The sequence below is a fragment of the Ornithorhynchus anatinus genome, chromosome 18 (genome assembly GCF_004115215.2).
Source record: "Ornithorhynchus anatinus isolate Pmale09 chromosome 18, mOrnAna1.pri.v4, whole genome shotgun sequence".
Taxonomy (NCBI): Eukaryota; Metazoa; Chordata; class Mammalia; order Monotremata; family Ornithorhynchidae; genus Ornithorhynchus; species Ornithorhynchus anatinus.
In genome coordinates this window covers 34,954,961-34,969,335 of record NC_041745.1, presented here as the reverse complement: position 1 = coordinate 34,969,335, position 14,375 = coordinate 34,954,961, and the positions used below count along the sequence as shown (strand labels likewise).

The 14,375-nt window shown below is 42.5% G+C and overlaps 1 protein-coding gene across 3 annotated transcripts in view; it reads left to right on the top strand.

The window, feature by feature from the left end:
• The window catches only part of RBPJ (recombination signal binding protein for immunoglobulin kappa J region), a 119,061-nt gene that overhangs the window by 38,806 nt on the left and 65,880 nt on the right, over positions 1-14,375 (top strand). For 2 of the 3 annotated variants that reach the window (XM_029083401.1, XM_029083398.1), the window contains exon 2: positions 1,359-1,539. The exons of the other annotated variant lie outside the window; for it this stretch is intronic. In XM_029083401.1, coding sequence (XP_028939234.1) covers positions 1,523-1,539 — 17 coding nt within the window. In that variant the 5' untranslated portion in view covers positions 1,359-1,522. The remainder of the gene's footprint in view (positions 1-1,358; positions 1,540-14,375) is intronic. 3 annotated transcript variants of the gene reach the window in all.

Genomic DNA, 14,375 nt, shown 5'->3' with positions numbered 1-14,375 from the left:
TACCAGCTAACATACAACAGATGATTCTAAGTGTTCTGATCCTTACCGGTAAAACTTCTTCAAAAGGAGTAGTCTTTAAAGATCATAAAAGTCTTCAGCCAGTGCAGAACGTAGCATACCAATTTCAGTGGGAGTTGCAGGGAACACATTTCAACCAGTGGTCCAGAATTTGTGACAAATCTTCTTCTCTGTGGATGGCAAATCATCTTCTCTGTGGACCTGAGAAGGACTTACTATGTAGTATAGAAGGGAACTGTATTTTTTTAGATTTAGTCAGTATCTTTCTCAGGACAGCCGGTGCAGTTCTTATAAAGATTCCAGGTTCATATTCATGGCGGGGGAGGGGTTGAGAAGGGGAGACACCATTAAAAACGAGTTTAACTTGATGAAGCGGCAAGATAAAGCTACTCTTTTGTTGGGATGCCTCATTATTATTTATGTATGTGAGTTTTTAAGCTTGTGGTTTAAAGTAATTCGGCTAAAAGTAGAATTTCAAATTTTGGAATGTCCCAAGCTTCTTCAGGAAAATGAGGAAATGCTCTAAATGTTTTCTTGCATTCACAGATAACAGAATGGTGAATTTTTGATTAAACAGGGGAAGAGGAAGATGTCTTTTTAGACCGAATTGTTCTGGTTTGCGTTTCTCAGCCAGTCCATATCTCTAGTTAGCTGGTGAGCCGCCCAGAAGCAAAAGTGTGGACTGAGCACTTTTTTTGAGGTCTGGGAAGAGGGAGTAATTGTTTCTGTGTTCTAGTGATTAAAAGTTTTTCTTGTGGGGAATTTCAAATATGATTGCCAGTCTAAATATGGTAAGAAAAGAACATAGGCTGAAGCTGCACTAGATGAGTGTTTTATGGATTTAAAATAAGAAATTTCAGTGAATTCATTGAGTGAATTACAATTCAAATGCAAAGCATTGCGGACTTCTAAAGTAGATAGTCACTTGAAGTATTCTTCACTCTAGGAGAATGATCATATCAGATAGGGGGTAGCTTGTGTTTTCTACAGTCGTCCAGAAAAGTCTAGAATTTTGATTAATTGTTTCTTTGGCTACCACCTTTCACTGAGGAGGAAACCGAGAAGACAGATGAATTTTAGAGAGATGCCTAGGGTTATAGAATGGAACCACGGCAAAGCAGGGATTAGCTCTTTCCCATAGTTTCCCGTCACTCAGCCTCAAAGCCATATCCCTTCCCCTGTACTCAGTCAAGTGTCAGTATTTAAAATAACCATGTTCCATATTAGCAGCATGTTTGTTTTCCTTGGTCATGGCAGTTTTTGTTTAACACATTTCACTAGTGTTTAACATACTAACACTTAAAAGTCCTTATTTTTTTTTGTTTTTTTTGTTTTTAAAGTCATTGAAATTGTGTATGAGACTGTCATTCAAATGGAAGCGTAATAGTTCTTCGGAGCCATTATGATCTCAAAAGGAAAGGAGAATGATACACTGGCTGAGGTGTTTTGAGGTGCATCGAAGTGTGCTGAGCCGTGGCTCACCTTAACATGTTCTTGAAGTACCATGGCGTGGATTAAAAGGTATGGTTTGGAATCTCCCAGTGACACACAGTAAGACTTCTCTAGCAACAGTTATTGCACATTGAAGGAACTTGATCACATGGATTATAGCTACGGCTATGGTTTATTGCAGCAGTGGGAGTTTATTTTAAATTTAAATTTGGTACTGCCTGATATGCCATGTGGGCTTAAGGATCGAGTCTCTTCTATTTTATTTTTTAAAATAGTTTTGGGCGACACCCCAAAAAGTATATTATTTAAATTATAAATTTTCTCGGGCAATGGGATGCAATTTATGTAGCATAGAGCCTCTGCTCCCCTTTCGCTTGGGAGTGCGGACCGTTCTCTGTGCAGTACTCTCATCTGGCTGCAAGCCTAAATAGAGAACAATGGATACATTCTCTAGATGCTACATTAATTGAACGCGAAACATCTTTAGGCCAGTCAGAGTCTGTGCTACTTTTATTTTTACCATACACACGAAGTTTTCATGGGGGAGGGGGCGGGGGAGGAAATTGGTGATTCATTATTTCTAGTGTGATTGTTGCCTATTCAGTGATGCATGTGTGTAATTAATCTTGTGTTCATGGTATGTAGTAGCAGTGCTGTTTGTGGTGAGCAGTAATGGTAATTCTAGACTACATAATGCCCATTTAACCACTGAAAATGTTAAGGTTTTTATGCTCATGTAGTTTTGCTTGGGTGATGCAATCAAAACCACTTTGCATTCTTGGAAACCATGGAAAGCCCCTAATTTGGTAGTGCGTATATGCTACTAAATGGTTTCCTCAGGGTGATAGACATTAAACAATCTGGGAAAAATGTGTAAAGCTCCTGTGACCATGAGGTGTCTTATTTTTCTTTTAGTGGAGTGGAGAAGCCTATGTTCAGAGACGACAGAAAGTCCATTTTAACATTAACGTTCTCCATTTTAAGCATCATGTGGTTTTTGCTCAGAACTTTTAGATAGCAACAAGGAAGTGTTTTTTTCTCTTGTGCCCACTCTGGAAATTCACCTTTTGTGGAAGGATTACAGTGAAGGTGGTCACTTTCTTTTCTCCCTCCCATGGTTTCTAAGAGAGGTGTTTTATAAACAGAAATGACTACAGCAACAAAACCTTAGCTAGATCAAACATTGAACCCTGTTTTTGTCCTGGTGCCAATTTTCTCAACTGTCGATGTGTTTGGTCAAAGGCAGCAATATTCTCTTCAAGAAACTTTGCATCACAGAAGATATTGGAATTGGATCCTTTCATTTAAACTTCAAAGTCTAGCAAGTCCATTACCACTTTTTATTTCCTATTTTAATTAGTCCTTTAATTCACCCTGAGTAATGTTTAGCAATGTTTCAGAGAGAATGTGTTTATGAAACGTATTGCCGTTTTCTGGGAGAATAGATAAAATGAAGCTCATATTCATAGTTTCATCAGATTAAAGTAGTTAAGGATCCCTGACTTTCTCGTCCTCCAGGAGTTAGCGGTTTTGGTATTTTTGACATCTAGTTGGACAGAGAATTGTGATCATCATTAAATTAAAATGCGTACTTGGTGTAATGGGGCATATCCTCCTCGAACAGTTATACAAATCCTCCAGCCAGATATATAAGTATACCTTTAGTAAATGGGCTGTATTCTTCTCAGATTATTTTCCAATGAGGAGTCAAAGCGGAGTGGGATCAACTAAATGTATTAAGGCCTTCATGGGAAAAATGCAGTAGACATACTTCCTTATACAGTTTCGAGGTGTTCTCATCTCTTCAGAATCAGCTTACTGAGACCCTGGCGAGTCGGAGGCTGAAAGGATCCAAGTTAACCATTGTAGCGGCAGAGATTAGTTACAAGGCCTCACACTCTTGTGGAGAATTGATTTTGATCTTTTCAATCTCCTTCAGGAGGGAGGGTCTCTAAGGATGCTGTTGATTTAACATGGTTTCTTGTGTGAGGTCAGCGTAGTTGCTGAAATTCAACAGGCCAAGATTCATTTAAGAAGTGACAGGAAAATAAATAGCATTTTCAAGTTGGCTTCTCCAAACCCGCTCTGGCCAGTTCAAACAAGTTAAAGTTTTTCTGGTAGTTGGGTAAGTTTAAGTATCAGTTCTCAATGGTCCCAACTTAGTCATTTCCCTCTCCTCCAAATCCATTTATCTTTTTATTTGTCTCTTAGAATTTCACGCACCCGTAACCCACGTTTCCCTTTCTTGTTTCAGTGCAGAAGCTGTGAGATGCTGTACCTCCACATAGATCATCAGAGGAGGAACTGACAGGGCTCCCTCGAATTAGGCAAGAGGGAGGGAGCTGAGAAGTTCTTCCAGGGTCTCTCTCGCACTCCCTCCTGCTTCCTCCCTTCCCCTCCACCCGTCTTTCTTTCTCTGGGGTGGTGATTCGGGAAAGAAAAGAAGGGTGAAGATTCATAATCAGCCATGGCAGTCAATTTTTTTTTTTCCACAGAGGCAGCGGGTGCATTCTTCTACCAAGTAGCCTAGGCCTGAACCATGTCATTAAGCCACTTCTTTCATCATCCTAGTGGGAAGTGCCTGCTTCCCTATTCTTTCTCTTTACTTCTCAAGGACAGTTGTAAACTGTAGCAAAGGAACAGTAAGCAGAGCCAGATCACTTCCCTCTCCATTTCCTCCTCCTTAATTTCTCCTGGTGGGCCACGTGCCTGCGCACTTTCTTCAATTTGCCATTTTTTTTTTCTCCCATTCCAAGAGTTGGATGCTTTCCCAAAGTGAGAGTAGAAGGGGAATTACCCTCTCCACACGCAGTCTCCGCCTAACGATCGAGATGGCAAGGGAGTCTCCGAAATGCCAGGCAGAGGAAACCGGTAATGCTTCAACCGTGTGAGACAGTATGTTCAAAAAGACCTCAGCCATGATAGCCTTCAAACATCGATTTGTTTAATCGCTGGCTCTCCCTCCACTTGCTGGTAGGGAGCAGTCACTTGGGCCCTGAACCAGTCCTTTTGGCTGGTAAGGATTTGAGAAGTAAAACCGATGGGGCAAAAGCGATCCATTTGACAAAAATATAAGAAACATTTTTGCCTTGGTTTTTAAACCTGAAAATGGATGCCATAGTAACTGTTGAAAAACAATCCATGCCTTGCCTAAATCACCTGACTTCATTTTAATCTTTGTATTCATTCCTTCCATATTAGGAATATTTTGATTTAGAGGGCATTTCTCTAATTCCCAAAGCAAGTGTAAAGCAAAGGAGGATTTCACAATAGGAAAATGAATTAGGTAATCAGTTTACCAGCTATTTTTTTTTTATGTCAGAGTAAAATAGATTATAAATGTTCATTATAGCCAAATGTTAGGCCCCTCGGTTTTTCTTAAGGATTTTCACAATCAGTTTTCTAAGAGGTTTCATTTTTGTTGGATAATTACCAAAAGCTTAATTTCTTTTCATAATAGATTTCCTGGTAAATCTTTTAAAAAGAAATAATTGATCAAAGCTGTCAGTTTTTTAAGAGTCAAGCAATGTCACGTGAAGATTGTGTATATTTTAAGTTGGGCCTGTAGCAACACTGTATTCTTCTGCTTCTGAAAAGAAACCAGAAAACCCATGATGTTAAATTACATGAAGATTTCTGGTAAATTGTTTCATCCTAATGGAATTTGTACATCGGTCTCTACTCTAGGGAACAGAGAAAAAGGAAAACGCTGTTCCAGTAGAGAGAAATAGCAAGGGTAGCTGGAGTTCGCTTAAGGCAGAGTAGCACACTTCAGAAATAACCCAAATAGTTCTCCAAAGTGGGTATCGTGTGATTTAGGTAATACAGTACCCTGATACCACAGGGTTGGAAAAGGTTATGCAAGTTGAAGGTCCAGCTCCGCAAAAGTCATGAGTTAATTCTTGGTTGTTGGTGAATAGTATGGTAAGCAGCATAACTACAGTATGCAATTTTTATGGAAGAATAAAGTCGATATTTTAGTTCCAGTGAGAGAGGTCCTGGGTAATATATCATTTTCAAAGAATATAGTTAAGGTTAGGTTGAACTTGCAGTGTGAAAAGTTTTTTGTTTTCCCCTCCTTGTCTTACTGAAGATTATGCTGTTCATTCTCTTTAATCTCTGTGACCACACTCCTGATTATATTGTAGGAACAGTTTCTGTTCAGTGGTGTACCCTCTCGAGAGCACTTGCCATCCAGATGAGGATCTTCAGACTCCTCTTTTGCAGCAGGTGGGAAGCAGCATGGCCTAGTGGAAAGAGCCTGGGCCTGAGAGAGGACCTGGGTTTTTTTTTTTTACCTGCCCTGCCACTTGTCTGCTGTGTGACCTTGAGCAAGTCACTTCACCCCTCTGTGCCTCAATTACCTCATCTGTAAATGGGGATTGAGACCAGGAGCCTTATGTGAGACGAGGACTGCGTCCAACCCGATTTTCTTCTATCTATCCCAGCACTTAGTACAGTGCTTGGCACATAGTGTATGTTTAACAAGTACCTTTAAAAGAAAAAAGCATTCGTCACCCTCTCCCTAAGCTTTGTGTCTTGAGAGTGGGGACTAATATACCTGCCAATGTGACACATGGGAGGCTTCCTTAACAAGTTCCGGATCCTCCATCATCAACAAATACCACAGTTATCATTATCGTCCTCATCGGAGCCAGACTAACAGCGAGAGCAAGGCTGTCCTCAATTTACCACATTTCGAGATACAGTAAACAATACTTAGAATGTGTATGTTTCGAAAATGACTCTGCTTGGGTGTGATAATCATCTTTATGGCACTAGTGCCATTTCCTGCCTAGAGGGCAGAACTTCACCTCGTGGGGGGGGGGGGGGGGGGTTCGTGGAGAGGCATTAGGAGCCTTGTGGAGGGGGGAAGCAATTGTATAAATCGTGATGGGTGTGCGGGTGCAGGAGAGAGAGTCGGAAGGTGGTGAGGGTGAGAGCGGGAGTGGGAGAGGACAGGAGCTTGGGGAAAGGGTTACCGCCAGACAGCGTCTCTAGGCGGGGATCGATACGTCCGTTTTATTTCTAAGGAAGTGAAAGTTAGCTGCCATATTCTGGACCCTCTTTGACCTGATATAAATCAATTTAGTGTGACTGTATTTCTCACTTGTAATGGTAAACAACTGTGGGTAATTTGGGTAAAAATAAGATATGAAATTTTGGTTCAGGAACAAATCCCTCTTTTTTTTTTAATGAAAAAAATTAGATCGAAGGCACAGTTTTGCAGAACCAATTGTGTTGAAAGTCTGAGGCACTCACTTTAGCAGTAGATAAAGATCTGGTCTTATGTCTAGTCTGACTTAAGTATTACCTTCCATCTCATCCCAGGACTTGGTCTCATCTTAGTAGGATAGTGTTTTGAGAGTGTCACATGTAGAATTTACAGTTCTCATTAGGAGAGTATGCAGTTTTATATTCTTGTGAGACTGGATAGGCAGGAAACAAAGTGACTCCTTTTTATGGATTTTGGCCCCTAGGAGTGTGGGCCTCCTTTTGGAAGTAAGAAAGAGTACTAAGTGGTAGAAATAAATGATATTTGAAAGGATCCAGAAAGCGTTGTCTCAAACAATCCCTTTCTTCATCATCCTACAGTAAGGCAGGGTGCTTTTTTAAGACGGCTTGACTGTAGGGGACTTCAGCCACTTCAGACCTTATGATGGGATTCGCATGTATGCTTCTCGTACTCCTGTTGCAATCGCCGTTGTCGACAACAGATACTTACTGGGCACCTTTCCCTTGAGACAAAAAACAATATCCACAAATAACTGGAGCGTGATTATTTTCTAGACTGGTGGATGACAGACTGCTTCTCTGGGATATTTTGGTTGGAGACCCCAGAAAGTACTTCCATGAAGTACTCAAATTTTGGCCCTCACAGATCCCCTTAAGTTACATTCAGACGAAATGGCAAGAGGAAATTGCTTTAGTTCTGCATTTATGCCTTCATGACTTCAGACTCAGTTCAAAAGTTATGTGGCCAAAACAAAACTTGCTGGGCACATGGCAAGAAAGCTGGTTCTGAAACGTGCTTCTTCTGTTGAAGTCTTTAGAAGCAGAAAAGGAGAGTTCTTTCATCTGGTTTACCTGTACATGTCCAAACCATTTTATTCTTGTACTAAGAATGGGAAGACATTTTTTATGCTTACAAGACTTCGTGTTAAGTGACGTGAAAGGAATCTCGGAAATGAGTGGTGTTTGAGTACTTACTGTATGCAGAGCGGTGTACTGAGCATTTGGGAGATGAAAGTGATCGAGTAGGATGGGGCTTTGAGAGTGTTCTTGAAGAAATTCCATGGCCTGGTAGAGCATGGGCCAAGGAGTCCGAAGGACCCAGATTCTAATCCCGGCTCCACCACTTGCCTGCTGTGTGACCTTGGGCAAGTTACTTCCCTTCTCTGTGCCTCAGTTCCCTCAGTTGTAAAATGGGGATTAAAACTGAGAGCCCCACGTGGGACATGGACTATGTCCAAGTTGATAAAGTTGCATCTACCCCAGTGCTTAGTACAGGGCCTGTCAGGTAGTAAGTGCTTAACAAATACCATTCAAAAAAATTTCAATTAACTGATAAGTAAACATTCGAGTGTTATTTATTTTTGCGATGAGGAGTAAATTCTTGGCATAAAACATTTTACCGAAGCAAGAAAATTATGTGGAGGCAACAAAACGTGCTTCCTTTGGCTAGCAAAATAAATAACAAGCAAGAACCAAATTGTTGGAGATTATTGTATTAAGTGGCTACTTGCAAAGACTGAATTTATGGTGTGAAAGCAGTCAACCGTAAATTGGAGTGCTTTTTCTTCCATATGCAAAGCTGAAAGCCAAGAAAATTCTTTTCTGCAACTAAAATATTTTAAATTTGGGGTATGTTTAAGCAGTTCCATGTTTATTGCTTATTTACTTGTCTCTGTTCTTCCTAGAAAAAGGAGTCTAAATATATTGAACTAGGAAAAAAGTACACATCATAGAACAATTCCAGGGGCTGCTAATATGTAGTTAATTAAATTTCCAGAGTTTGGTCCAACAAATATGGCAGAGAGGCTCAAGCTAATTCATAATTGTGGTGTTTATTAAGCTCTTACTATGTGCCAAGCACTGTACCAAGCAGATACAAGTTAAACAGGTCAGGCACAGTCCTTTTCCTTTATTGGGCTCACACCTAAGTAGGAGGGAGAACAAGTACTGTATCCCTGTTTTAAAGATGAGGAAACTCAGCCACAGATAAGTTAAATGATTGACCCAATTCATGCAGCAGGCAAGTGGCAGTGGAGGGATTAAAACCCAGATCCTCTGACTCCCGGGTCAGGAGCGTGATAGCCGAATGAAAGTGTGTCCTAATGACAACGTGAGCCTGTTTGGATACAGACTGATGAGGAGTTGGAAGAGACAGTAGCTGGTGTGCAGACGTCATCAGACCCTATGAGTACTGCAAAACCAGTTTTCTGTAACAGCGGGGTTCAGCAAGAGCAATAACGCCTCTGCGTTATTAGGGGAACTTTGTGTATTTATCACTCTTGCCACAAAATTGCCGCTTGAGTGAAGACAGAAGCTTCATCCCCATATGTCTAAACTGGTATTCAAAATCAATTCAGTCCGAACTAGGCAATGTGATAGAAAGTGTAATCGGCATACTTCTATTCTTTAAGACATAATAATACTGATAATAGTGGAATTTAAGCACCTTCTATACGCCAACCACTGTACTAAGCGCCGGGGGAGATATGAGGTGATCAGGTTCCACATGGGATTCACAGTCTAAGCAGGAGGGAGAGCAGATATTGACTCCCCATTTTGCAGATGAAGGAACTGCGGCACAATGAAGTGACTTGCCCAAGATCACAGTAGCAGGCAAGGGACGGAGCTGGGCTTAGAATTCAGGTCCTCTGACTCCCAGGCCCGTGCTCTTCCCACTTGGCCGCTCTGCTTCTCTAAGATACGTCTTTCTTTTTATGGACTATAGTGACATTTTCTTCTTCAGAGAATGTTCACCATTTGATTCACAAAGTTGACTAAAAGGTAACCCCTTAAGTGTCCTAGTTAGGCCTCTAAATGGGTTTTTCCACTGAACTAGAATCATCCTTGTGTGCAGCTATACCAGAATTCAAAATTCAGTTCAAGTCTTCACCACTTCCTTGCTGAGTCAAATGGTTGGTACTTCCTTAAGGGCCAACATATTTGGGACTGCCTGCATATCAGAGAACATTTTAACCACCACACGAGCTCTCCTGTCTGACCTATAACACGAGGAGTGCATTCTGGAGAAACCCCCGCGTGAAGGAAAATCTCACACTACCGAACATACCCACCTTTCTTCCTGTCAAGGCCAACCTCTGGGCCCAAATAGTCTCAGGTTGTGGGAAGATCTTTTCCCAACGGGAACTGAGAGCGTAAGGGAAAAACTACCTAACATTTCGTTTGGACTTCTGTCCTAATTGATCCACCTCCAGGAGAAGCAGCACCATTTTTCAGGTTATCACTGGGGCGAGGGGAGCAGAGTCTTTGATAGTTGGGTTCGCTTGAGGGTGGCCCCGCTGTCCATAGGGGCTGGGCCCCGTGCTAGAATCGAACCCCTGGTGAGTTTGCAAAGGGATTATCAAAAATGGCATCGCTGACTGTGACGAAAAAGATATATAGTTATTCCATTTTTACGCTGGAAAATAGACTCTTCCTCAAGGCTATTTCATCCCACCACTTTACGGTACCCATTTCCCACCCATCCAAATGGAAGAGCTGAGTTATGTAGCATTTTAGGAGCTGTGATTTGGTATTTACAGATCTGTTCGGGAAGAGACTGAAAGTCTGAAATTTGGGATGCCCATTTGAGCCAGCTCTATTCCATGAATTATTACAGCATTTTGACATGTATCATGTTACAATATAACATAAATAGTAGGAAGTGTGCAAAAGTATGTGCACTTTGAAAAAGTCTTGTAAAGCGACCCTTTTTACCGTCGTACATTCCTCATTCTACTGCTCTAATCAGTTCCTCGTGTGCAGTTCTGTTTTTCACAGAGGGTTACTTCTCGGGTTATAGAGAATGCAAAAAATTGAACTCCATTGGTAGGACATTGGACCGATCCAGCTTTAAAAGAGGCATCCCTAAAGTCTGGCCTAGGGCAAACTCCATGTGCGTGCTCATGCACATGCGTGTCCCCTGTCTGTAGGTTACTGTGTATATGGAAGTCTCTCTCTAAAGTGACGGGCTTCACTATAATGGTTCTGTTGTCTACTGGAAGGAGCATAGTGTTCCATATCCCACTATCTGGGCTCTAGTCTAGGCCCTGCCCCTTGCCAGTTTTATGAGCTTGGGCAAGTCATTTAACTTCAGGGCCTCAGCTTCCTCAACTGTAAAATGGGGATTATAATACCAGAGTCTCCCTACCTTGCAGCATCATTGTAAATTTCAAAATGAGGTGGTGTTTGTGAAAGAGCTATGGAAAAGTAAAAAACATAATATAAAAAGCAAGGTATTAGTACCATTCTCAACTATGATTCTCCGTCAAGTTATCCAGTATAATGGGTTTTCTTGTTGCTGCTGCTGCTGCTGCTGTTTGGTCCATATGGCTCTTTTACATAAATTGTAGTTGGATGAAATACTGACTTTAAGACCTGGAATCTAAATTCTTGGATTGCTAGCAGTTGGAGAATCATGAAGTTATTAAACGTGATCTTCAGAAGCAGCGTGGCTCAGTGGAAAGAGCTGGGCTTGGGAGTCAGAGGTCTTGGGTTCGAATTCAGGCTCTGCCACTTGTCAGCTGTGTGACTTTGGGCAAGTCCCTTCACTTCTCTGTGCCGCAGTTACCTCATCTGTAAAATGGGGATTAACTGTGAGCCTCACGTGGGACCACCTGATTACCCTGTATCTACCCCAGTGCTTAGAACACTGCTCTGCACATGGTAAGCACTTAAATACCAAAATTATTATTATTATTATTATTAAAATAATCCTAATGGGCAAATTATTAGCTTGTTTAACGTGACGTGAAGGGAAGAAAATTACCCATTGCAAAAGAGTACTGGCTGAGTCTGAAAAGGACACACTTTTACTTTTTACCCAAATTTTTAAGGGGCAAAGATAACCTCCTGCCCCAAGCAAATATGAGTAGAGATTTCTCTGTGTAGGCGAAGTCACTTCTCACATCTGCCTGTCATGAGTTCTTACCTAAGACAAGCCCATCATGATTGACAAGGGTGAACTGTCTTGAGATAAGCTTCTTTGGGCCCAGTTCATAGCTTCTGCTTTCTCGGGGGAGGCCACTGGGTTGTTCTTTTTCTTGGGCCTTCCTTTGCTCCCTCTTTCTTTCAACTTTCATTCATTCAATACTATTTATTGAGCGCTTACTATGTGCAGACCACCGTACTAAGCGCTTGGAATGAACAAGTTGGCAACAGATACAGTCCCTGCCGTTTGACAGGCTTACGGTCTAATCGGGGGAGAAGGACAGACAAGAACAATGGCAATAAATAGAGTCAAGGGGAAGAACATCTTGTAAAAACAATGGCAACTAAATAGAATCAAGGCGATGTACATTTCATTAACAAAATGAATAGGGTAATGAAAATATATACAGTTGAACAGACGAGTACAGTGCTGAGGGAATGGGAAGGGAGAGGGGGAGGAGCAGAGGGAATTGGGGGGGAAAAGAGGGTTAAACTGGGGAGAGGTGAAGGGGGGCGGTAGAGGGAGTAGAGGGGAAAGGGGAGCTCAGTCTGGGAAGGCCTCTTGGAGGAGGTGAGTTTTAAGTAGGGTTTTGAAGAGGGGAAGAGAATTAGTTTGGCGGAGGTGAGGAGGGAGGGCATTCCGGGACCGCGGGAGGACGTGGCCCAAGGATCCGCGGGATAGGCGAGACCGAGGGGCGGTGAGGAGGTGGGCGGCAGAGGAGCGGAGCGTGCGGGGTGGGTGGTAGAAAGAGGGAAGGGAGGAGAGGTAGGAAGGGGCGAGGTGATGTAGAGCCTTGAAGCCTAGAGTGAGGAGTTTTTGTTTGGAGCGGAGGTTGATAGGCAGCCACTGGAGGTGTTTAAGAAGGGGAGTGACATGCCCAGATCGTTTCTGCAGGAAGATGAGCCGGGCAGCAGAGTAGAGAATAGACTGGAGCGGGGCGAGAGAGGAGGAAGGGAGATCAGAGAGTAGGCCGACACGGTAGTCTAGCCGGGATATAACGAGAGCCCGTAGCAGTAAGGTAGCCGTTAGGGTGGAGAGGAAAGGGCGGATCTTGGCGATATTGTAAAGGTGAAACCGGCAGGTCTTGGTAACGGATAGGATATGTGGGGTGAACGAGAAAGACCAGTTAAAGATGACACCGAGATTGCGGGCCCAAGAGACGGAAAGGGTGGTCGTACCATCCACGGTGATAGGGAAGTCTGGGAGAGGACCGGGCTTGGGAGGGAAGATGAGGAGCTCAGTCTTGCTCATGTTGAGTTTTAGGTGGCGGGCAGACATCCAGGTGGAGACGTCCTGGAGGCAGGAGGAGATGCGAGCCTGAAGGGAGGGGGAGAGGACATGTAGACAACTTCTTTGTCAACTGCTTAGAGCTCTGCGGGGAGGGGATAAAGGTGATGGAGAGGAGGTGGTGGAGAGAGGAAGGATAAAATGAGGGTGGGAGGAGTGTGAACATATTCACTTTACCACAGAGGCCGTATGCAAACAGTCTCAGTCTTTATATGGATAATTGCAAACAAAACATATAAACTGCTTTCATAAGGGCAGCTTAATGTCAGTGGCAGATAAAATTTTGTTGAATAGGGCGAACGAGAAAAACTTGACTAAGGTTTTTAATAATCTTATAAAACGAGCAATGCACATTTAGGCAGAAGAGCAAAATGCCTTTTATTTACAACTGTGCTATTAGTGCCCTGCATCCCTTCCATTAATTTTTCAGGTGCTGAGTGATGAGGCTGTAGGAAGGGACACTATCTCTATGAAGTGGGGAAGCTATCTAAATTATCTTTACAAATCCTAAATAGATGAGCAGAAACAATTCAACAAGACTCCTGAGCCATTCCAGAGATAGTGAGATCACAGAAAGAATAAAACACCTCTGACCTTAAGATGTGATTTCAGCATAGCCCTTCCTATCAGAAGTAATAAATTGAAGCTTACTAAGCACTTGCTGTGTGCAGAGCACTGTTCGGAGTGCTGGGAAAGAATTCCCAGGTGGGAACTTGTAACAAAAACCCTACGTTGCAAATCCATCTTTGGCGGAAAATGAAGTAGAAAGTATCTCAGCCAGAGAAACTTGGTTTCCGAAAGTGAGATGCCCAACGTGAACTTGGCCGTGAACGCTCCGTGAACGCTCGTGCCCTCCGGGAACTCGATCCCAGCTTTATTTTAGTGCGGAGAGTCGTCTACTTCTCCTTCCCTCTGGCCCTGTTTTGCTTTTGCTTATCCCGTTGCTTGTGGCTTATCCCGTTGCTTGTGTTCTCTAGCTTGCATTACGCCTGTGAAAGAGATTTTATCTAAGTCCATTTGATTTAGTTTTCATTTTTATTTTTATGGTACTGGAGTGCTTACTGTATGCCAGGCACTGTACGTAAGTACTATGGTAAATACAAGATAATCAGGTTGCATTCGGTCCATGTCCCACACTCTTAATCCCCATTTTGCAGATGTGGTAACCAAAGCACAGAGAAGTCGAGTGACTTTCCCAAGGTCACCCATTGGACAAGTGGTGGAGCCCAGTTATCTGATTTAGTTACCATTGTTTGCAGAATCAGCTGTTTGTGTTATTCAGATTAATGTCTCTGCAATATTATGGGAAATTTAAAATGATTTCCCTTCCCAGCCTCCTCCTTGCCTGTAGACAATAAGCTGATGGCTAATTTGGGGTTAGAGGGCTTTGAGCAGGAGAAAATGAAGGTGGAGATAAAATATAAAAGATCGAGGCTCCTGTTTCCTATGTTTTTTT